The 24,584-nt window shown below is 40.8% G+C and overlaps 3 protein-coding genes across 8 annotated transcripts in view; 1 reads left to right on the top strand and 2 right to left on the bottom strand.

Annotated features, from left to right (window-relative positions):
* Nucleotides 1–1,642: 1,642 nt before the first annotated feature.
* On the bottom strand, nt 1,643–9,494 carry enkd1 (enkurin domain containing 1). 3 transcript variants are annotated; one of them, XM_017702850.2, is made up of 8 exons: nt 9,360–9,494; nt 8,734–8,844; nt 8,402–8,629; nt 7,015–7,187; nt 6,188–6,346; nt 4,569–4,711; nt 4,249–4,385; nt 1,643–2,897 (listed from the first exon to the last, which is right to left on the bottom strand). In XM_017702850.2, the coding sequence occupies exons 2-8, from the start codon at nt 8,816–8,818 to the stop codon at nt 2,737–2,739; spliced, it is 1,086 nt and encodes a 361-aa protein (XP_017558339.1). In that variant the 5' UTR covers nt 8,819–8,844; nt 9,360–9,494; the 3' UTR covers nt 1,643–2,736. The 3 variants fall into 3 exon arrangements, with proteins under 3 accessions (XP_017558339.1, XP_037391589.1, XP_037391588.1); XM_037535692.1 differs by having other exon boundaries at nt 8,435–8,629; XM_037535691.1 differs by having other exon boundaries at nt 8,734–8,892; nt 9,360–9,485.
* A 1,304-nt stretch (nt 9,495–10,798) lies between these two features.
* On the top strand, nt 10,799–23,589 carry vdac3 (voltage-dependent anion channel 3). 4 transcript variants are annotated; one of them, XM_017702847.2, is made up of 11 exons: nt 10,799–10,923; nt 15,229–15,359; nt 17,118–17,189; nt 19,525–19,574; nt 20,030–20,032; nt 20,576–20,728; nt 20,820–20,872; nt 21,081–21,308; nt 21,491–21,641; nt 21,864–21,921; nt 22,608–23,589. In XM_017702847.2, the coding sequence occupies exons 1-11, from the start codon at nt 10,823–10,825 to the stop codon at nt 22,697–22,699; spliced, it is 1,092 nt and encodes a 363-aa protein (XP_017558336.1). In that variant the 5' UTR covers nt 10,799–10,822; the 3' UTR covers nt 22,700–23,589. The 4 variants fall into 4 exon arrangements, with proteins under 4 accessions (XP_017558336.1, XP_017558337.1, XP_017558338.2 ...); XM_017702848.2 differs by lacking the exon at nt 20,030–20,032; XM_017702849.2 differs by lacking the exon at nt 15,229–15,359 and having other exon boundaries at nt 10,811–10,923.
* Nucleotides 23,389–24,584, bottom strand: part of ikbkb (inhibitor of nuclear factor kappa B kinase subunit beta) — a 38,634-nt gene continuing 37,438 nt past the window's right edge. Inside the window, exon 22 of the mRNA XM_017702846.2 lies at nt 23,389–24,123. Coding sequence (XP_017558335.1) covers nt 24,076–24,123 — 48 coding nt within the window. The 3' untranslated portion in view covers nt 23,389–24,075. The remainder of the gene's footprint in view (nt 24,124–24,584) is intronic.

The raw sequence follows: 24,584 nt of genomic DNA, 5'->3' as shown, positions 1-24,584 counted from the left end.
TCACACAAATACAACCAGACAAATACACTCACACAAATACAATCAGACAAATACACTCACACAAATACACACATAAATACAATCAGACAAATACACTCACACAAATACAATCAGACAATACACTCACACAAATACACTCACAAATACAATCAGAAAAATACACTCACACAAATACACACACAAATACAACCAGACAAATACACTCACACAAATACACACACAAATACAATCAGACAAATACACTCACACAAATACAATCAGAAAAATACACTCACACAAATACACTCACACAAATACACTCACAAATACAATTAGACAAATACACTCACACAAATACACACACAAATACAATCAGAAAAATACACTTACACAAATACAATCAGACAAATACAATCAGACAAATACACTCACACAAATACAATCAGACAAATACACTCACAAATACAATCAGACAAATACACTCACACAAATACACACACAAATACAATCAGACAAATGTACTCACACAAATACACTCACAAATACAATCAGACAAATATACTCACACAAATACAATCAGACAAATACACTCACACAAATACACTCACAAATACACTCACACAAATACAATCAGACAATACACTCACACAAATACACTCACAAATACAATTAGACAAATACACTCACACAAATACACTCACAAATACAATCAAATACACACACACACATACAATCAGACAATACACCCACACAAATACACTCACAAATACAATCAGACAAATACACTCACACAAATACAATCAGACAATACACTCACACAAATACAATCAGACAAATACACTCACACAAATACAATCAGACAAATACACTCACACAAATACACTCACAAATACAATCAGACAAATACACTCACACAAATACACTCACACAAATACAATCAGACAATACACTCACACTAATACACTCACAAATACAATCAGACAAATACACTCACACAAATACAATCAGACAATACACTCACACAAATACACTCACACAAATACAATCAGACAATACACTCACACAAATACACTCACAAATACAATCAGACAAATACACTCACACAAATACACTCACAAATACAATTAGACAAATACACTCACACAAATACACTCACAAATACAATCAAATACACACACACAAATACAATCAGACAATACACTCACACAAATACACTCACAAATACAATCAGACAATACACTCACACAAATACAATCAGACAATACACTCACACAAATACACTCACAAATACAATCAGACAAATACACTCACACAAATACAATCAGACAAATACACTCACACAAATACACTCACAAACACACTCACTGGTTCCAGATGATAGAAAGACAACAGGAACTCAAATAACCAACCAACATCTCTGAGGAACGTTTCCACCACCTTGTTGAAAGTCTGCCACGAAGAATTAAGGCAGTTCTGAAGGCAAAAGGGGGTCCAACCTTTTACTAGTACCTAATAAAGTGGCCGGTGAGTATAATAATAATAATAATAATAATTAATCAAACAAATTAAAAAAGCAATGCTCTTGTACACTGTACTGCTTCTAAGCTGGTGTAACACACCTTTTATATCTTTTAAGTTCAATAAAGCATCTTTATTCACTTAATTAATCTGAGATATTTATTTACCAACTCTGACAGATCACATTAATTCCAAGGCAGTAATTGTGTACTGTGATACCAACAGAAATGAATGTGCATCATCACAGACAATAATACTGATAATAATCATCAACAACATCATCATCATTATCAGCAGTAGCAGCAGCAGTTATTATTACCAGTGCAGTTTTATTCACAACTCAACACATCCACATCACTTTGTCATATCAAAATCAGTGCAATACAGGATGGACAGTTTTAAGGTTTCTGTTTCACCATTACAGCTGCGTTTAAACAACGAATCTTGACTTCCTCTAGAATAACGAGGCACAGTAGGAATGAAATATTGTTTAAAAAACGCCCCTCTCACCGGTGCTAAAAGGCACAGTGATTCTGGACAAAGGCAGAGCCTCGTTAAATTGAACCACCTGTGATAAATGTTGAAGGCTTAGATACGGCACATTGCCAACACTTAAGAAAATAAACATGCATACTGTAAAATGACTTTTTTTTGAATAATGATATGTACCGAAGATCATGAAGAAGACTTCATCATAAAGATCTCCCACAATTAATTTAACACACTATATCACAAAATGCAAAATAGGGTGTTTACTAACTAACAATTTGACTTGTGCTGCGATTACGATTTTCATGGTGTTCACACAGGGATATGTTGCATATTTAAATAAAACTTAAGTGCTAAAACTTCAACCTAGGATATAAAACACAATCTACAATTAAGCTGTAAAAAATTCTAAGACTAAGACCACAGAACAACAATCAGTGTTTTACATTCTGTTTACTTATTATTTGAAATTCAATGAAATCAAAAGGCAATCCGGTTACTAACTTTTTAAGTATAAAACACTGAATCTTTTTTACTTTTGAATCGTTTGAATCTTTCCTCTGAAGAGATTTTATGAAGCTTACATTAGGTAAAAATCATGTAAGTTGTTTTATGCAAGTGACTGCTGATCTTAAGTGTTTGTAGTAAGTATTTGTGATGGATCCAGAACTGTGAACCCAAACATGCAGCCTGCTTGAGGGACATGATGGGTGAGCAAACACTGAATGTGCTGTTTAGATTGATGATGGTTCATGAGTCATTTTTCACATAGACTTTATCACGGGAGAATATCTTGATGCCCTCCTCAACTTCAGAGAGCCGTCGGTCAAGGTCCGTGCGGCGGGAACGCATGCTGACTGTGTCAGCTCTGACTGGGAGGGAGAGCAGTTCACTCACCAGAGACCTGTGTGCTAGAGAGAGAGAGAGAGAGAGAGAGACAGAGAGAGAGGGAGAGAGAGGGACAGAGACAGGAAGAGAGAGAGGAAGAGAGAAACAGAGAGACAGAGAGAGAGAGAGATAGAGAGAGACAGAGAGACAGAGAGAGAGGGAGAGAGAGACAGAGAGAGAGAGGGAGAGAGAGAGAGAGACAGAGAGAGGGAGAGACAGGAAGAGAGAGAGAGAGAGAGAGAGGGAGAGAGAGATACAGAGAGAGAGCGAGAGGGAGAGAGAGAGCGAGACAGAGAGAGATGGCGAGAGAGAGAGACAGAGATAGAGAGAGAGAGGGAGAGATAGAGAGAGAGAGACAGAGACGGAGAGACAGAGAGAGAGAGAGAGACAGAGAGAGAGAGACAGAGATAGAGAGAGACAGAGAGAGAGAGAGAGAGAGAGAGAGATACAGAGAGAGAGGGAGAGAGAGAGACAGAGAGAGAGAGGGAGAGAGAGAGATACAGATACAGAGAGAGAGAGAAATACAGAGAGAAAGAGGGTGAGAGAGGGAGAGAGAGATACAGAGAGAGAGAGGGCGAGAGAGAGGGAGAGAGATACAGAGAGAGGGAGAGAGAGATACAGAGAGAGAGAGGGTGAGAGAGGGAGAGAGAGAGGGTGAGAGAGAGGGTGAGAGAGAGGGTGAGGGCGAGAGAGAGTGAGAGAGAGACTTTTGTCAATATTCAAGTGTCTGTTATGTGCAAAACGATGCACTGTACATAGAGCAGTAACTATTGATTATACTAGTATTCCTGTAATCTATAGATTATATTCATGATAAAATGAGTAGTAAGACTTTGTAAAGAGGCAAGCAACATGCAGAAGAACATTTTGTAATGTTGGATGTGCTTCAGACGCCTTCACTGCACAGATGAATCTGATGTTTGTGAGCACGATGAAAGATTATTGAAAGAGAACACGCATTGTTGAATAATACGTCTTCAAACGATGTAAGTGAATTATTGTCATCATATCTTCATTGCGAAAATGTTGATGTTGCATTAGAGACCTATTTGTGATGTTTATACATAAAGATGAAGATGCAAAATCTGCCCCGACACCTCTTACTTTTAAATAATTGTTTCAAACTTTTCAGGGTGACTCGCAGCACACATAAACACACACCCACACACACACACACACACACACACACACACACACACACACACACACACACACACACACACACATTTTATTGTGTTTTTCTCAACTCAATAAAGCTACTTCTTTCAACTTTAACAAAACAATTACATAATGAAGCTTTAATCAAGTAATTATGACAGCCTAAATATTACTTGCCAAAAACAGACTTCAAAAGAGGAATAACTGAAGACATACTGTCTTTGAGCGACTTCAGAGTTTCCTGCCTCTCTCTATCTGACATCTGAGTGTGCCCAGCAGGTACAGAAGGGTCAGGAGTGTTCCTCTTCCTCTCCTCCTCTTCTTTTCGCCATTGCACCTTTCTGTCCTCCAGACTTCGACGTGGGAAGAGAGAGGTGGAAATGAAACTCATACACTGACCAGTTACTGGCACTAATACAGGCAGAATTTGGTGAAGTAATACCATAAACTGCAGATGCAGAAACTTGATTCTAAAAATTCCGACATACATTTCTCTAATGATCATTTTTCTGTTAAAGGTTTATATAGTCACTCACTACTGTGGCACACGACCCTTCACTGCGCTTGGAGGCTGTTTGTTTTGCAGGTTCTGTAGGGACTGAGAGCGTCTCAGAGTCGTCTTTGCTGCTGCACGTGCATTATGCCTCACAAAGTCCACATAGTGTCCTCTCACCTGGATCTACAAACAATCCCACAATATTTTGATGGCAATATCACAATCAGAAATAACATGACACACTGCATAAAAAGACCACTATTATGTTCAAATCTGATCATAAAATGACCGTACACAATTTTCATAGTTACTCAAAACATATTTGTCATGAAAGTGAGATGAAAGTCGTGTTTTTGGAGTGTCTCAATGAGAGCACAATATTTCATCAAAAATCAGAAAAATGCTTAATTTGAATTTAAATCATCCAAATCATCACAATATGAGTGAAAGCAATTCAGCTTTATTACTGTCAATTATGAATTGAAATTTGCAGACTTGAATCTTTATTAGATCATTAGATCCTTAATGCAATTGCAGAAAAACAATTGAGGATCAGGCACACAATCAGATTTAACAAAGTATTTTGTGTCTAGGCCAGTTTTATCACAGAGGACAAACAATGAATTGATAGAAAGGCAACAGGAACTCAAATAACCAACCAGAATCTCTGAGGAACGTTTCCAACACCTTGTTGAAAGTCTGCCACGAAGAATTAAGGCAGTTCTGAAGGCAAAAGGGGGTCCAACCTTTTACTAGCAAGGTGTACCTAATAAAGTAGCCAATGAGTGTATATCAATACATGTATATGATGGCAAATTGGGGTATGTGATTTACAAACGATATGTAAACCCCCACCCCCACCCCCCAGTGTTCAAATTTGCACTTTTTATATAATGTTGATGAATTAGGGCCATTGCAATAAGAATCATCAATAACACACCACTACACACAAATCACACCGTGTGTAATCAGTAATCACAGTTTGGGTATTTAGTGCCATCTAGTAACATATGAAACCTGAAAACATGTGTATACAAATACACTGACCGGCCACTTTATTTACTTGGTGGTAAAAGGCTGGACCCCCTTTTGCCTTCAGAACTGTCTTAATTCTTCGTGGCAGACTTTCAACAAGGTGTTGGAAATGTTCCTCAGAGATTCTGGTTGGTTATTTGAGTTCCTGTTGCCTTTCTATCATCTGGAACCAGTCTGCCCATTCTCCTCTGACCTCTCACATCAACAAGGCATTTTCGTCCACACAACTGACCACTCACTGGATATTTCCTCTTTTTCGGACCGTTCTCTGTAAACCCTAGAGATGGTTGTGCGTGAAAATCCCAGTAGATCAGCAGTTTCTGAAATACTCAGACCAGCCCGTCTGGACCAATAACCACGCCAAGTTCAAAGTCCCTTAAATCCCCTTTCTTCCCCGTTCTGATGCTCGGTCTGCACTTCAGCAAGTTGTCTTGACCACCTCTACATGCCTAAATGCACTGAGTTGTGGCCATGTGATTGGCTGATTAGCTATTTGTGTTAACAAGCAATTGAACCTAATAAAGTGGCAGGTGAGTGTATGTTTCAATAAGACTATGAGCTGCTTTCTATCAACAGTATTTACAATAATTACAAGTGTGAGTGTGAAGGACCGTACAAGTGTACCTCTGAATCGGAGTCTGATGTCTGAGGGTTCGGGTTGTTTTCAGAAGGGGATGCTGGGGCTGAAAGAGGTCGATGAGGCTGAGGTCGACCACCAGCCCCACAGACAGAGTGGGCTCTTAGGAAGTTCTGACATTCTGGCCTCTTTGGAGGTGTTTTCTCCTTCAGAGAGAGAAAAAGGGAGGTCAGAAACATGAATACACACTAGGGCCTGACCAACGTGAACATTTTTGGCTGATATCAATGCAAAACTTATATTTTAGATCCTAATTTTATACTCCAATAGTTATAATTAAATAGTGCTTTAAGACAGATGTGATTGTCAGTTGTCTGTCGGTTGTCACACTCCTTGAACTCAAATAAACAGTGAACTCACAGCCTTAAATAATCTAAATATTGCAGTGATGGAATGGAGCTACACAGAATTCTTGAAGGTTTGGGTTTCTGGTAATTACGTCATATTGTTATTGTTTTTCATGAATTCTCTTAATTGAAAAAGTTGCTTGTGCATTTGTACCATGTTATTCTCACGCTAAAAGTTAGACTTGAGTGCGTTTTATATGTCTTTGAATTTCTTACCAATTCTCATTATTCTCCTCCTCTGATTAAGTTCTGTATTATTATTATTATTATTATTATTATTATTATTATTATTACATGGTTAAATAGAGAGTGGCTCATATTAAGCTCCTCAGTGCTATAACAATCTACAATTTTGCTTGAGTCTGTATTCTGGTTTTGTTGGGCTAATGGCCAAATGTGATACATTTATGAAACTTCAGACACCTCCTATCAGTAATCTATTTTGTGCATAAGCATTAAACACTTACTTGTAACTGGGCCATGACCCTCGAGGAGATATCCTGGTATTTGGGAGAGCTCCACAGAGCTTTAACAGGAACTGGCTTTGCATGCTCTTTCTGTGCCTCCTGCTCACGGAACCGTCTCTGGATCTCCCGCAGCCTGCGGACATTCTCTTTCCCATAATCATGCACTGCAGGTTCTGAGGGAAAGGAAAGAATAGAGGAGAGCATGTGATATAACAGCAGCATAAATAAACAGATAGAAGAAGAATATCTCCCCTATCATAGACGTGTGCTTGTGTGCACCAGTAAGAGGGAAGGTAATTCACTTGCAGTCATTCTCTAAAAGACTGGAGAGCTAAAAGCAGTCTAAAACATACATTCACTGGCCACTTTATTAGGTACAGTAAAAAAGAGGTGTTAGTAAAAAAGAGATTCTGGTTGGTTATTTGAGTTTCTGTTGCCTTTCTATCATCTGGAACCAGTCTGCCCATTCTCCTCGGACCTCTCACATCAACAAGGCATTTTCGTCCACACAACTGACCGCTCACTGGATGTTTCCTCTTTTTCGGACCGTTCTCTGTAAACCCTAGAGATGGTTGTGTGAAAATCCCAGTAGATCAGCAGTTTCTGAAATACTCAGACCAGCCCGTCTGGCACCAACAACCACGCCACGTTCAAAGTCACTTAAATCCCCTTTCTTCCCCATTCTGATGCTCGGTCTGCACTTCAGCAAGTTGTCTTGACCACCTCTACATGCCTAGATGCATTGAGTTGCGGCCATGTGATTGGCTGATTAGCTATTTGTGTTAACAAGTGTGGTGAATTTGACCTTATTAATTCTATAGTCGTAACATTATTTTCTATCATATTGATTATTAGACTGTGTAGATTCTGGTTGAGTTTATCCTGTGGGCCTCTGACTGAAATATGGTGGAGCTGATTCAGGAGGCAGCTGCACAGGATGGGCCCCCCCTGAATGTAAACAATGCTATATATTAGACTGGGGCTACTCTGGACAATAACGTATGTTTATACCAAATTTGGCTAAAGAAGATCCATACATCGAAATTGAGGACAGAAACCAGATGGCCACACCAGTATAAAAACCAGGAGTTGGAATGTACGTGTCAGAGAATTTTGGCTCTTCTCTCCAAGCTCTTTCGCGAAGGCTTGTCTGTGACTTCGACCTCTCAATGCTAATAAACATCTTTATATGCAAGAGACGAGTGTCACAGAAGAGTTTGTTCCTACACCTTTACAGCATCGCAACTAAAGAAACCACAAGAATTTGGCGTCACGAACAGGATGAAGAGTGAAGTGACAAGACAAGCAACTGATCCTGTACCTAATAAAGTGGCAAGTGAGTGTACATTTAACATACGGTTGTCAGTAACAGTTGCTTTAACCTTACTATGTTTTACAGGGTTGGGTGTCAAGGAGATACCCTCCAGTTTAAGGATGGCCCCCACCTCGCCTCTCTGGCTTCTTTCCAGGATGTGTGTGGCATTGGGGCCAATGCGAGGAGGACGAGGAGCACGGGCACTGTAGTAGCTTGGGTACAAAGCTGGGTCTGGAGCTAAAGGCCCATTCAGCAGGGCTAAAGATCCACTCTGAGAATTCCCTTCCAGGCGACCCCGGGCTTCATAATGGACAAAAAAGAAAAGAGGAAGAGAGATATGCCCATATATGAGATATGCCCAAAAAAATAATCTCAATTTCATATCAGAATAAAGGCCTTCTTACCGGAGACAGGTCGTTTGTAGTACTCGGGGAAGAGGGAGGGGTCTGGTGGAATGGGCCCAGAGATCATAGAAGGTCCCTCACACATGATGGCAGTGAATGCTCTGTGGATTTCTTACAGTAATTGTGCAAAGTGTTCATCAAGCTGCTTATAGCTGTTAACTAGATGGACAAGCCATAGATTTATTAGGTTATTTGATTAAATTTAGATCCATTGTGTCTAGACACCTAATGACGATGCGCTTGGCTAAAGATCCAGGGGTAATCCAGTGGCTGATGTTACAAATCTGTCAAATATCTAGCAGGTAATGAATGACAGACATGCTGATGAACAGATATGAGAACACAGCAGGAAAAGAGTCCAGGATGAGTAAGACAGGGCAGTCTTGAAGCTAATAGCGTTATAAAGGCTAGAAATCTGTTAGTTATCTGTTAGTTAGTTTTAAATTGAAAACGTGAATTTCTGATGGACTGTACGCTTTAGATAAATACCACAGCCTGTTTAGTGCCACTCAAATAAACGCAGCGAGTCACGATACACAGGAACCACTCGACGATCTATCATTTAAAAACGAGTGTATATACATATACCAAAGATTAATTAATGACTAATAAACTAACATCCTTACCTGTCGTTTTAATGCGTTTTCAATACAGTTGATTTTTTTTCCGTTCAACTCTCCGGCCCTCGGTAAACACGCCGACTGATGACGCATAGACAAGCCGAATGCATCTCCATAGCAACGGCTTAAAGACACAGTAGAAGCGACGCTGTGTGGTCTCGAGAGAGAGAGAGAGAGAGAGAGAGGGGGGGGGGGGGGGGGGGGGGGGAGATACAGAGAGAGGGCAAGAGAAAGAGAGAGAGAGATACAGAGAGAGAGAGATACAGAGAGAGGGGGGTGAGAAAGAGAGAGAGAGGTGGAGAGAGAGAGGCAGAGAGACAGATAGAGATACAGAGATAGGGGAGAGAGAGAGAGAGAGAGAGAGAGAGAGAGAGAGAGAGAGAGAGAGAGAGAGAGAGAGAGAGAGAGAGAGAGAGAAAGAGGGGGGTGAGAAAGAGAGAGAGACAGAGAGAGAGGAGGAGAGAGAGAGATAGAGATACAGAGAGAGAGAGAGAGAGAGAGGGCGAGAGAGAGGGGACAGAGAGAGAGAGAGAGAGAGAGAGAGAGAGAGAGAGGGCGAGAGAGAGATACAGAGAGGAGGAGAGAGTAACTCAATTAACCAACCAAAATCTCTGAGGAACGTTTCCAACACCTTGTTGAAAGTGTGCCACGAAGAATTAAGGCAGTTCTGAAGGCAAAAGGGGGTCCAGTCTTCAACTAGCAGGTGTACCTAATAAGGTGGCCAGTGAGTGTATATTCTCAAAAGTTTGAATTACTATGTTGAAATAATCATTAGTTTTCTTAAAACTTTATTGTTCCCAAAAAAATTGCTCACTTTTTGTTGTTCAAGTGTCAATAAGTTAATAAGAAGATAATAACAAGATCCCAGGATAAGCCAAAATTTTGATAAAATATATCTGTAGAAACTGTTTCGAGAACGTAAGTAATAATTTCAAGATGATTCACACACACACACACACACACACACACACACACACACACACTTTTCCTTCTGGGTTACGGGGGTGCTGGGGCCTATCCCAGCTGTCATGAGCAGAAGGCAGGATACACTCTGGACAGGTCGCCAGTCCAGCACAGGGCTGTTTCAAGATATTCAATCAAAATCATTCCAAAGGAAAATAGGTGAATATTCTGAGATGCCATGAGCAGGAGCCAAGCAAAGAAGTTATTGTTACATCAGTTTGAGAAACAAAAGTTATTTAAAAAGTAATTATTTCTATATGCCAAAAAATATTGTTTTTACTTTTTTTACTTTTATGCTGATTGCTTCAGTAAACAAATAATTAAAGATAAATCACGAGAAACAGTAAAAGGGGAAATTGGGCCTAGGTTATTTTTTTCGTCCGTTGTCTAGCAGAAATGGGCTTCCATACCATACCACCCTTGCTTTATTATTATTATTATTATTATTTTACCATCCCAACCTTTCCTGCAAAACCTGACAGAAACAGGAGCCCTCGACAGTGCGCATGCGCGCTGCGCGTCCTGGCCTCTCCGCCTGTTTCTCCTTCAGTGTGTCCTCCTCTCTCAGAGCCGGAGTCCAGCCAGGATCCTCGGAGCCCAGTAAACGGTAGGAGCCTGCGGAGCAGCAGCCCTGCGGGTCAGCCGTTCACGCGTAAAGATCGCATTTGACTTCGAATTTAACATGCAGGCGTGCAGAGAGAGGGAGACAGACAGAGAGACAGGGAGAGAGAGAGACAGGGAGAGAGCTCGTACTGAGGCCGCAGCTCTAACGGCTCTGTGGCACCCTGTAGCTCTGCGCTCTGCGCTGTAAAGGTCGTCATTTTTTAGCCGCAGTCGTGCTGTTGGAGGCCATGTGCGCGCTCGCCCGGCCTGTTTGGTGATATTGTTGCAGTTGGGCAGGAAAACTGGACGCTGGTGTGAAGGAGGGGTTTCGCGTGTGGGCCCGAGTTACACCGTGAAGCTCGCGTGCTCGTCGCATAGCTCCAGTCTAAAATTTGTGCTCTTGTACATTTGAGACTTTTCCCCACAGAAACTGACGGGGGGTGTTGAGAGTAGTGGTCAGTCTGCGGACTCTGCTATCATTTGTTTCTGACGCACATTGCCTCTGATGTAACGGAGAGCAATTAAATAACCCCTCCCTTCCTCCCTCCCTGCCGCCTATTAGGCTATTGTGTATGTGCAGAACTGGCCGTTACTGCACTGCTGAGCCCGTGATGGTCATGGTAAATTGTAGAATGACACTTTCTCTGCTGTAAGCGCTCATTTCTTTTATCAAGCAGGCTTAATCTGGGCGTAGTGTGTGTTTTAGGCATGCGCAGTGCTGTGGGCTGTCACAGAAAGACACCAGGGCTGCTTTGTTGTGTTGTTTGTCTGACCTGACATATGAAGTTGTGTCAACAGCAGGAAAATGAAGCCCTGCTTATATTTATCCCGATAGGTCAGTACGTTATCAGGCACCAGCCAATATGTGAGTTACAAAGCCCACTTTTGAGAATGTTGCAGGTTAAAGATTCTATGTGATGCTCTTGTACCTATGAGGAATTTTAAAATGAGCTTTATTTATCTCCCTTTCTTTGCCTCCTAGTGGGATTGGGTTGTATGTATAGTTTAAAACCGACCGCTGATATAGTGGTTTAAAACTGATAGGCTGAAACAGAATTGGTCTTCCACAGCCTGGCATACATCTGCAGCGAACCAGGTCACGTTTCTCACCCAGCACTATAGAAATTTCACTTCTGAATACTGGAAACAGGTGACCACATTAGCCATCATGTTTGGAGACCTAGATTAGTAATACCTCAATGGTTAGTGGTGGTAAGCTGTGTGTGCTGTGTTAAGTTTGAGAGTTGATTTACACTCACCGGCCACTTTATTATTTTAAATATTTTTTATTCTATCATCTGGAACCAGTCTGCCCATTCTCCTCTGACCTCTCACATCAACAAGGCATTTTCGTCCACACAACTGCCTCACTGGATATTTCCTCTTTTTCGGACCGTTCTCTGTAAACCCTAGAGATGGTTGTGCGTGAAAATCCCAGTAGATCAGCAGTTTCTGAAATACTCAGACCAGCCCGTTTGGCACCAACAACCACGCCACATTCAAAGTCCCTTAAATCCCCTTTCTTCCCCATTCTGATGCTCGGTCTGCACTTCAGCAAGTTGTCTTGACCACCTCTACATGCCTAAATGCATTGAGTTGTGGCCGTGTGATTGGCTGATTAACTATTTGTGCTAACAAGCAATTGAACATGTGTACCTAATAAAGTGAGTGTATAAGGTCTGTAGAACGTTTTGTGTGTTTGTTTGATAATATTGTGGAAGACGGGCTATAGTGGTAAATGAGATTGCTTCATGTCCGTCTGACTTTTATCTAGCACTTTGACATTATCTCCCGTCACATACCACAGTGGCACTTCACTAAGCGTATGTGTAGAATGACATAAAGTGTAAACTTTTCAGTTCATATTAAGACCACTGAATGCAAAGCACTGTTGTAGACGCAACAGATGCACCTTTGCTTGTTTTTTCAAAGCCAGACATTACTCAACAGTACCTGCTTCATCAAAACACACTGCTTCCAGAGTCCAGCAGTTGTAGATACTGATGTGTCAGCAGCTGACATTCCTCATTCCCCCTCCCTCTGTTTCTCTGCCTCTGTCAATCTCTCAGTCCAGCTCCTTTGCTCTCCTGAAGTCAGGATTTGTGTTCTAGAGACAGCGCTGATTAAATACAGAGTACTGGTATTGGGGCTATACCAGCAAGAACATGTTGATGAAGAAAAAAAGAATGAATCCCATCTAATTTGATAGCAGATCTAGCCAAAAATACCATAGATTTGCCTGTAACCCAGCTTTACATGAAGTGTGGTGAAGTGGTAATGTGTTTAGTTAGTTAGGAGTTAGTTAACAATGTATTATACTAGTATTACAGTTCAGTTATTTAAATAGCCTAATTCTGCACACATTTGCTCAAATGAGATATTTCTAATTAATTTTTAAAAATGATTTAACTGTATTTTTTACAGATAGCATGGTTCAGCAGTTTGAACCTGGTGCTTTCAGATGACCGTCTTTGGTAAAGTGCTTCAGTTTAAGTAGCTTAATGTTAGTTTAATATGTTTGTTTGTTAGTGGTATTCAGTCTTGGTATCGGAAAGAAAAGTGGTGTTGTGCCATCTCTTGTCTTCTCAGTTCTCTTCTGAAGAGACCCTAAGGGTTAATAATGCCTCGTCGTCTACATAAAGAATTGTTCTTATAAGAGTTATAGGAACAGCCGAAGGGTTCACAACCCTTTTTGGACCCTGTCTTGATGGTTTTAATTCAGGACCAAATGCATTTTCCCCCAACTGTTTGGTGTAGGTAGGGGGTGGGGTGGGAGGGGTGGCTGAGGATATAGATGTTTCTAGAGGTTGAGTTGAGGACGGATCTTTATGAGGGAGACGTGTGAATGGCAGAATTCAGGAAAGCATTTGCCATTTTGTAAACCCTCTCTTCTGTCACATGGAGGATCAGTGTCAGTTTTACCCCCACTATTTATAGAATGTATGTCTTGGGACATGGGAGTGCTGTGTGTGACACAAGCTTGAAAAGCCATGGTCTCCTGAAGGCAGAAGGTCGGCCCTTTGGACCAGACCCCTACCCATGGGCAAGTGTCAGTGAGGGCGTTGCCATGGTGATTTGGGGGGGGGTGGTGGCAGAAGACACTCCTCACTTTTCCCTTGGGTGCCATATGGCATCTGTTACCTTTGTGTGCCACAAAGCAAGCCACAGATGTGATCTAGAGCTAGGTCATGAAATTGACTAGGTTGAAAAGTGGCTAAAGCAAGCAGGGGAAGAGGGAGCTCTTCTGTGGGCCTTGCTCATGACTATGACCATGTGAGATGATACCTCTAGTGGTTCTCTGAAAATAAGGTCTTTAATAAGGGTGGGCAATGTAGCAAAAGTATGTATAGCATATTTTTTTAGGTTTGCAAACAACATAAGAACTTCGCTTTAAGAACAGGGAAAAAGTTAAAAAAAAAAAAAAAACAGCTATTAAAACCATGAGAACAAGTAAGAAAGTCACTTTTATTTGTTAAAAATAAGTAAATAAAATAAGACATTGGTGTAATGGGCTGACAACTAAATAGCGGCTCATTACTATGCAGTATGACATACGCTCACCAGCCACTTTATTAGGTACATCTTTTCAATTGCTTGTTAATACAAATAGCTAATTATTTGTTAGCACAAATAGTTAATCAGCCAATCACATGGCTGCCACTCGATGTATTTAGGCATGTAGAGGTGGTCAAGACAACTTGCTGAAGTGCAGACCGAGCATCAGAATGGGGAAGAAAGGGGATTTAAGTGACTTTGAACGTGGCGTGGTTGTTGGTGCCAGACGGGCTGGTCTGAGTATTTCAGAAACTGCTGATCTACTGGGATTTTCACGCACAACCATCTCTAGGGTTTACAGAGAACGGTCCGAAAAAGAGGAAATATCCAGTTTGTGGTCAGTTGTGTGGACGAAAATGCCTTGTTGATGTGAGAGGTCAGAGGAGAATGGACAGACTGGTTCCAGATGATAGAAAGCAACTGGAACTCAAATAACCAACCAAATTCTCTGAGGAATGTTTGAACACTTTGTTGAAAGTCTGCCACGAAGAATTAAGGCAGTTCTGAAGGCAAAAGGGGGTCCAGCCTTTTACCACCACGGTGCACCTAATAAAGTGGCCGGTGAGTGTATAACATAACAGCTTAAAAAGACATTTACCTAATCAGTGCACAAGACAGAAAGTAACAGTGGTGAGGTTCAAACAGCATGTCAGTCTTAATGGATTACAGACTCCACAAAATCCATATTAATATATAACCAGTCATCGTGTTCATGGTTAATGGTGTGCGTTTACCCACTCCAACCCCCTTAAAGAACGATACCTGAGAAAAGAGCAAAGCAGGGTTTAAAGATGGACAGAGAGGAGGACAAGAAGAAAGGGAAGGAGACAGAGATACAGATGAAAGAGAGTAAGCCCTGCTCTCACTGCAAGACGAAGAAGTGCGGTGAGTGAAGCAGAAGGGGAGAAGCTGAGAGACACTAATGTCGTCAGAGCCACTAGATGGATAAGGAAGAGGAAATTTTACATGAGGAGAATTAAAAAATGTATTTAAAGCATACATCTTTCCAAATGAAGATTCAAACGTGGCTCTGATGTCATTGCAGTTATGCCCTGTATGAGTGCTTGTGTGAGTAGTATCCAAGCTCAATGCAGTAGTTTTGTTGTACGCACTAGCTGCTTAGCATCTCCAGATGTTTTGTGTATTGGCATGCTTATTAGTCGCACTTGCCCAATAGAGGCACAGAGAAGTGGGATAGATCATAAAAGCTGGGCTGCCCAAACTATGCTGCTACATTTGGCGATTTTTGAGACCTTGGTTTGACCTTAGGATCTGACCGATATTAAAGAGGAATTAAATATAAAAAGTGCATAATACAGTTGTTAAGATGCAAATAAGTAGTTTGATGTGAGAAAGAAAGAAACTCAGTTTCACACAAAATGTTTTCAGGTGGCTCATACATTGTTTTACGATCGGCTTGAAGGAGGGCTTAAAATTAGTGGAGCAGGCAGTGATGTAAAGCAAAATAGTACCCAAAATTGCACCCAGAGAAAGCTTATTTTTTAGACTGACCTCTGTTTTACCATTATCGGCATATAAAAACAAAGAAGAACCATGTAGTCCACTGGTGGCTTTGGATAGTTAATTATATGGCTGTGTGCACCATTTCACAGTAAATCACTCGGAATGACGTTGTTTACATCTCAAAATCTGAATTGTGGTGAAATTTTGAAAAATTAAAATTAATGTTTGAGGTTTCACGTATATTTAGCATCATTGGACGTCATGCTGATAAGGTACCGCCTCTTTAAATGTTCTGTAAAAACTACATTCAGGAATGTGATGCTATTTTGAACAGTAACCAAATACACTGATATATGCAGCAGGAACTCCTGTCTGGTAATGTAAACATTGTTCATGTTATTTACCTGTTTAAAAGTTAATTACAAGGATATTTATGTGTATATTATTGTTGTTGTTGTTGCTGTTATTATTATTATTTAGACATTGAGCTTCTGCTGTTTATTTCAGTTTTTAAAATTTTGGAAAGTCATTTTGTACAAATTACAGGTGGCCTATCATATCAGGAAAGTCAGTAAAGCCCTTAACATTTAAACCAGTGAACCATTTGCATCTTTGACCACACCACAATGTATCAACTACTATTAGTAGTCATCACAATTTGTGCTTATTTCATAATGTAGTAGAGGTCAAAGCGTTTAGCTGGGCTGAACCCCAGAATATGGAGCCCGAACGGTTCCTATTTTGATCCCAGGGAGGGAACTAGGAATGTTGATCAAGAAAGGTCAGCTCATTTGCTTAACCGTGGAAAGTACAGACAAGAAAGCACGTGGGCTGCTGTGCTATTTTGAGGTCCAGGTTTAGATCACATTTCAACCCAAAATGTTTGGGCACTCCTGCTCTAAAGGTTTAGTTTTTTCCTTTTCGCTTGCAGTTCCAGTTGAACACCAAGCCATGGCACTGAGCAGTAAATTCATTTGCGCACTATAGTTTAAAGATATGTGTAGGACTAATATAGTAGATGAAAGCATTATTGTTGTTCCTGTAGTTTTAGTGAACCCTAACTCACTAGAGCTTGAAACATCTGGGGTCCAAGTAGGTAAAACCTCGGTGTTGATGCTTGCAGGTGTCTGTAGTCCAGTTACTTACGTGTTCTGTCTCATTCCCTCTTTCTCTCTTCAGGTAGCATGGCCGTCCCTCCTGCATACTCTGATCTTGGCAAATCTGCCAAAGATATCTTCAGCAAGGGCTATGGTGAGTTCCCACAACCGCACAAACATACACATATCAATAAAAGCTGAAGGCAGTTGTGTTTGTTTATTAGTGAACTTGGCCAGCATGTGTCTTAGATTTCCCTTTAGGTTAATACAGTAATACCCTGCTTACTCAGTAGGATCAGTGCTGCTTATCTAACCGAAGAGATAAGTGGGCTGGTTTCTATAGCACTAGGTTATCTTTGTGGTAGTGTGCTGCTGATGAGGCCTGTGCTGCATCTTCAAAGGGAAGTTCTATAATCCAATGTCTGAGTTTCGGCTTGTTATAATCAGTAAATTTATATGATGATTAATTGCTGTATAAGTAATTGAGATTATCAGCCTTTTTTGTTGTTGTTCACTGTATGTGGTTGGTGTAGTGTAAATTTATGTGGTTGGTGTAGTTAGTGGTTAACACCTCTGCCTTCTGTGCTGTAGACTGGGGTTCAATCCCCCCACCTGGGTAAGCACCCTACACTATACCAATAAGAGTCCTTGGGCAAGACTCCTAACACCACCTTCACCTACTTGTGTAAAATGATCAAATTGTAAGTCGCTCTGGATAAGAGTGTCAGCCAAATACCATGAATGTAAATGTATGTAGGTATTAAAGTGCAAGCTTACAGTAGCTGAAACATCTAATTAGCTATCTTCCATTCCAGCTGTTGTGTTTAGTAGCTCCAGACAGACACGGCTTGTCCTCAGATAAACAAACATTACTCACTGCTGCCCTTACAAATGTAGTAAAGCACTGACTTTTGTTGTTCTCTTAAGACCCATGACATGTCTTAATAAATATGTTTTTGATTTTCTTTTATTTACATTAATTTACCTCAACCCAACTGATTAAAAATGTACCAAATTTAGGTCTTGTTTGTTGCAACATAAAGATATAATGCTGACAGATAATAACCGTAGAAAATAATTCCAGTCATCTAAATGGCAATTAGATGATTATGTAATAATTGTGATAGGCCTAGTTGAGAAAAGTCAGAGAGGCAGAGAAACTCACTGACTAAATTCCTTTTTAAAGTGATAATAGCAACACCTGATATATGACCATTTTATTTGCTATCCAAAAATGACCAGTGAGCCTATAGGAGTGCATGTGTAATATTAATAATGGTAATATAGCGGTAAGTCTTTGAATACCATTTTTCCGTATGATGACTCCGCCATGAACGACTTTTAAAAATGCATTTTAGGACAAAATCCTATGTCAAAACTAGTCTCAGGCATCATATTTATAATCATTTTAGGTAATAACTGTCTTTGAGGGAGCTTTTACAAGCATTAAACTCTTAGACCTCATTTACACCTGATCACATCTTGAGTATCATAATTATATGTGGATAAGGCAAAGCCACATAAAGTGCAAGTGTAAACACACCCAAGATGCATTTAAAACAAATCTGATTACTCAAACCACTTTAGGAGGTGGCATGAGATGCATTAGAGCTGCATGTTACAGCAAGTGTAAACGCCTCGAAGACACATTCGGCAACCGAAACCCCTCCTCATGCAATACGTCACTGGGTACGTGATAAATGTCCGAGAGGAAGATAATCATGAAGGATGCACATGGTTGGGCACAGGACAAAGCGAAATGCTTAACAACAGTATGGACAGACACTACTGTGCAAAACAAACTGCAGAATACTTAAGAAATAATTGGTAGCTGGTTGCCATGTAACAAGCAGATTTCCATATTGTGTCATCCATAGCAATCGAATTACAGTTTGACTGTGCATGTGGCTAAAGTCTTATCAGGATACAATCAGACATCTGGTTCATATCAACAATCAACTGTGAACAATTCTGATTCTACAACACAATTTACATGTTAACAATGTAATTATGCAGAATGGGAGGAATTTCCCTTGTAATGTGTGTTTGAGGGCCTCCAGAGCCTGTGAGTCCTTTCTCATAACCTCACTGGGATTGCAACAAACACAACCAGCTGGCTTGTGGATATTGACTGTAACCATACACTCACCGGCCACTTTATTAGGTACACGGTTTTGTTGCTGAAGTGCAGACCGAGCATCAGAATGGGGAAGAAAGGGGATTTAAGTGACTGGTTCCAGATGATAGAAAGGCAACAGGAACTCAAATAACCAACCAAAATCTCTGGGGAACGTTTCCAACACCTTGTTGGAAGTGTGGCATGAAGAATTAAGGCAGTTCTGAAGGCAAAAGTTGGTCCAACCTTTTACTAGCAAAAGTACCTAATAAAGTGGCCAGTGAGTGTATCTTTGCAGCTGAATTGCAGAAGAATTGTATTCTCATCCCTACTGTCTATGTATGCAATGTCCTTTTCTTTCTATGTCCTTCAGCCTTTGGAACAGTTAAACTGGACCTCAAGACCAAGTCCCAGAGTGGAGTTGTGAGTCACTTTCTCTCCTACTCTCTTCCATTTTGCTCCATTTTTTTCATCGGATTTTGGTAAAGGGCAAATACTCACTGCACTACCACATGAGAAATGTTTTCCATTCATGCAGTGCTGTTCTAGACATATATTGAGTTTATTTTGAGGAGCATTCGGTGACTCATCCACATTAGCTTGCGGCCTGGGTTGGGAGGGTGTAAGAATGTGTGTGAGTGTGTGTGAGCACATGGTGTAGCCTGGCCTAACCACAGTTCTTGCCTATGCTTGTTTGCACCACTGCTTTCTCTCTGAATATCTGGATCAATATTATTCCCATGCTTTTCACTCTTTGACTGTGTGTGGGAGACAGTGTGAATTTGAATCTGGTCATGTGTGTCTTTATGTGCCTATTTCCACTAACTCTCTGTTTCTCTCTGCCTTCCTCTCGCTTGCTTTTTCTTGGACTTGGTCAGATGGTAAGAGTGCGTTTGCTTACTGCTGTTTGTGTATTTAAATGAGGCCAAGTGTGAGAAAATTATTTGTTTGCATAAGAGGATGTGTGGGTTGGTCTCTGAGGCCTTCTCTTCACAGTCTCCACTTCTGTTGTCATCCAGCTGGCCCAGTGCTGATCTGAAGTTATTTTAGAGCTCAAGTGTTGTTATTAAAGGGTTGATTTATTGTTCTGGCAGCATTAGAGCAATGCTTTTTGAGTTTACTTTTCATTAATCAACTCATTAATTCAGTGATTCCCAACCCCGGTCAGGGAGACACTACAATGTGCAGGGCAGGGCAGCCTATGCATTAGTTAATCAGTTGATGACTAACCTTAAGAGAAGGGCCAAAACTTGTTTACATGACATTGTGACTTTTCTTTTTTTGTTTTTCCCTCTCTTTCCTCTTTTCTTGCAACTCATTTTATTTCTCATGGTTTCATGTCCTTTTCTCCCTTATTTCTTCATGCCAACCTGGCCTTCAAAATTCCATAATCTGTCATCTATCTCTCTGTCTCATGCATGTAGGAGTTCTCCACTGGCGGGTCCAGTAACACAGACACAGGGAAAGCATCTGGTAATCTGGAGACTAAGTACAAAGTGAAGGAGCTGGGACTGACCTTCAACCAGAAATGGAACACTGACAACACTTTGACCACTGAGGTCACCATGGAGGACCAGGTGAACGGCTCACAAAGATCATTACAACCCATCTCTAGCATGTGTAGAAATACTTAAACACGGTCTGTTATTGTTTCTTGTCTTTGAGCAGCTAGCCAAGGGGCTGAAGCTGGGTCTGGACACCTCCTTTGTGCCCAACACTGGGTGAGCGGGCTTGTTTTTTTATTTTTTAGATGTCCCTCATCAGTCCAATAAAACTATTACTAGAAATCCGCTTTACCCTGTTTACCACCGATTATCTCTGTAACCTGTCTGTCTATCTCAAACTGTACCACTGTACTAGATATACATAACATGGCTCCCCACCCCCAACAAAAATGCAATCTCTCTGTCTCTCTTGCTTTTTCATCAGGAAGAAGAGTGCTAAGCTGAAGACAGGCTATAAGCGTGACTACATGAATGTGGGCTGTGATATAGATTTTGACCTAGCAGGGCCCACAGTGCATGCTGCAGCAGTGCTCGGCTACGAGGGCTGGCTGGCCGGCTATCAGATGGCCTTCGACACTGCCAAGTCCAAACTGGCTCAGAATAACTTCGCTCTGGGTTACAAGGCTGGTGATTTCCAGCTGCACACCAATGTGTGAGGAAATACATCATAGATCTTTCCAGATTTTAACGCTGACTTCAGAAACCAGCCTAATTTTCAAATTGAATAATTCAGCACACAGAATGTGTTTTTAGATTATAAAAATCTACAACTGGATAAAAATCACAGAATTTGTATAAAATTGTCTATAATTGTGTACATTGTTTCCTTTGCAGCAACGATGGCACAGAGTTTGGTGGTTCCATTTACCAGAAAGTGAATGACCAGTTGGAAACGGCGGTGAATCTGGCCTGGACGGCTGGCAGCAACAACACACGCTTTGGCATTGCTGCTAAATACAAGCTGGATAAGGATGCTTCTGTCTCTGTACGTCCTAAAAAGCACTCTCAGTTGTCTTGCCAAATACTGCATTCATTCAATCTAAAACTTCCGTTACAGTGTAACTTTCAACCTTTAGCACCCTCAAGACCATAAACACCTCTACCATGCAATATCCTGAACTGCATATCAGTAATGCTGCCTTATCTTTATAACCTTGCAGAAGAGCTCACTGGCTGTTAATGTAATTAGATGTATGCTCTTCTGCAGGCCAAAGTAAACAACGCCAGCCTGGTTGGAGTGGGATACACACAGGCTCTGCGGCCAGGTAAACACACTGTCATGTACATCAACGTGATAGGACTACTGTGACATATATTTTTCTTTGCTCTAATGATAATATGCCTTATAAATCAAATACATTTTTAGGCTATTTGTACAAATCAGGAATTATTTACTAATTATTTACTGTCCGAAATGAGTAATGACCCTACACATGTTCTGAATTTTAAATGTAAAGTTTATAATTGTAAAATGTGGTAAATCTGAAAAAAAAAAGTTTTCTTTAGGAACTATTTTGCCTTACAACATCCTGCATGTACCCTTCTGTCATAAATGTATTCAAAAATATGTTTTAGGCCAAAACCTGATTGGTAAATAATGTCTCAGGCATCAGGCAGCATATTTGTCACCATTTCATCTGATTACTTTGTGTGGCGTAGATTTTAGAACAACTGCTGCGAACAGTTCTGATTGCCAAGTTTCTGTAGAACAGCCTGTCACATAAAACAACTCTGTATGCCTTACACCCACCCGCCACTTTATTAAGTGCACCTTGTTAGTAAAAGGCTGGACCCCCTTTTGCCTTCAGAACTGCCTTAATTCTTCATGGCAGACTTTCAACAAGGTGTTTTGTTTTCTCCCTTAGAATTTGACGTGGACTACTGCATCTTGTCAATTCTGTGTCTCAATTCATTTATTCCATTGCATTATTCTCTCTCTCTGTCCCTGTAGGTGTGAAACTCACTCTTTCTGCTCTCATCGATGCAAAGAACTTCAATGCTGGTGGACACAAGGTGGGCATGGGCTTTGAGCTGGAGGTGTAAAGATGGAGAGAGCAGCAGCAAGAGGCACAGATGAAAACCAAGACACAACTGACCATATAACTCCCAATACCTGCAAAAATACATGGACCCGTTTTCCACAATCAGTCATTTGCAAACTCGTGTTTCAAATGCAACTTTAGGTCTTGCTCCTTTGCAACCTCCAGTCCCATAATAAAAGAGAATTGCCAGTCATGTGACCAGTGCTGTTCTAGGCTACACCACTCATCTCACACTGTCACCATAGCCACAGCACGTTCTGTAGACAGGGTCCACTCGAACGTCCCTTTTAATCTGCTCACGCTCTTCCTTAAGGTTCCTACGAGCACCTTTAGAACTGCACTGGCTGTACTTTTGTTTTTGTTGAGTTATTGAGACACAGAAGGTATTTGTCGTATGTGGTACACTTTTTATTTCTGTTCTGATGGGAAGCTTCAGGCTGGTTTGCTCTTTCTGCAGTGTAGGCTCTGTGACTTTAAGCCTGCAGTTCTGATTTTCTTTTCTTAGGGACAAAAATGTGGTCACACAAAGTTTACTGGCAGCATCGGTCAAGAGCATGTCTGATGCGAATCGTCATCTCCACGTTGTGTTGGGCAGAAAGTTAAAGGGAATAGAGAAGTCTTTGTAAATGTTAAATCCCTTTCCACTCACGTTTGTAAAAATCACATCGATTCTTTCTCATTTTCATTGCCAAACATATCACTGAATATTTAGTCCTTTGATTTTCTTGTCTGTGTTTTGGTAGGAGTTAGCGACAAAGGGAGCATTTCCTTTGTTTTCTTGTCTTTTCTTCATTCAAAACACATACCTGTTTTATTCTCACTGTGCTGTGGTGGATGACTAAATTGAGAAACTGACATTGTGGAACCCAATAAAGAGGAATGATGGCTCAATTGGAAATGTATGTCTTCTCATTTTAATAATTGTTATTTCACCTATTGTTATAAACTTGATACAGTGTCAAAGTGTTAAAAATAAATTTTGAGAATAAATTCAGAATTAACTTGTTTTACATACTAAAAATATTACCATGTGTAAAACCAACACGTCAGTTCATTCAGTGTGATGATGACACAGTATTCGCATACATACAGACAAAAAAAAGTAAACTGACCAAGTGGGATGCAGAGAGGAAAAATTGTGTTGTTGCCTGTAGTTTGTCTGTTTGTCCAGTAGGAGGCAGGAGAGCTCCACAAACAACATACACTGGGTATTCAATTCTGGTTCTGGAGGGCCTGTGTCCAACAGTTTGGAGATTTTTGTATGTGTTTGAGCAGGAAAATACCCTGTGCTGGGGACCGGCCCTCCAGGACCAGACAGCCCTGACGTACTCTCCTTTCACCATACATTCATTTAGGTAAAGGGGATTGGATTTAATATCAGGAGAGATCCTGACTTCCATTCAGCCAGGTCCATTCCTGCAGCATCTGAAACAGATAAAGTGAAGAATCTGACAGTCATAGATGGAAATGAAGAAATTTTGAAAATGAATACACATTCAGCTTTTATTAAAATTATACACTCACCGGCCACTTTATTAGGTACCTTTCATTTGCTTGTTAATACAAATAGCTAATCAGCCAATCACATGACCGCAACTCAACGCATTTAGGCATGTAGAGGTGGTCAAGACAACTTGCTGAAGTGCAGACTGAGCATCAAAATGGGGAAGAAAGGGGATTTAAGGGACTTTGAACGTGATGTGGTTGTTGGTGCCAGACGGGCTGGTCTGAGTATTTCAGAAACTGCTGATCTACTGGGATTTTCACGCATAACCATCTCTAGGGTTTACAGAGAACAGTCCGAAAAAGAGGAAATATCCAGTGAGCGGTCAGTTGTGTGGAAGAAAATGCCTTGTTGATGTGAGAGGTCAGAGGAGAATGGCCAG

This window comes from Pygocentrus nattereri, chromosome 28 (genome assembly GCF_015220715.1).
Source record: "Pygocentrus nattereri isolate fPygNat1 chromosome 28, fPygNat1.pri, whole genome shotgun sequence".
In the NCBI taxonomy this organism is placed as follows: domain Eukaryota; kingdom Metazoa; phylum Chordata; class Actinopteri; order Characiformes; family Serrasalmidae; genus Pygocentrus; species Pygocentrus nattereri.
Note: the sequence above shows the minus strand (reverse complement) of the source record. Positions and strands in the feature narration are given on the sequence as shown.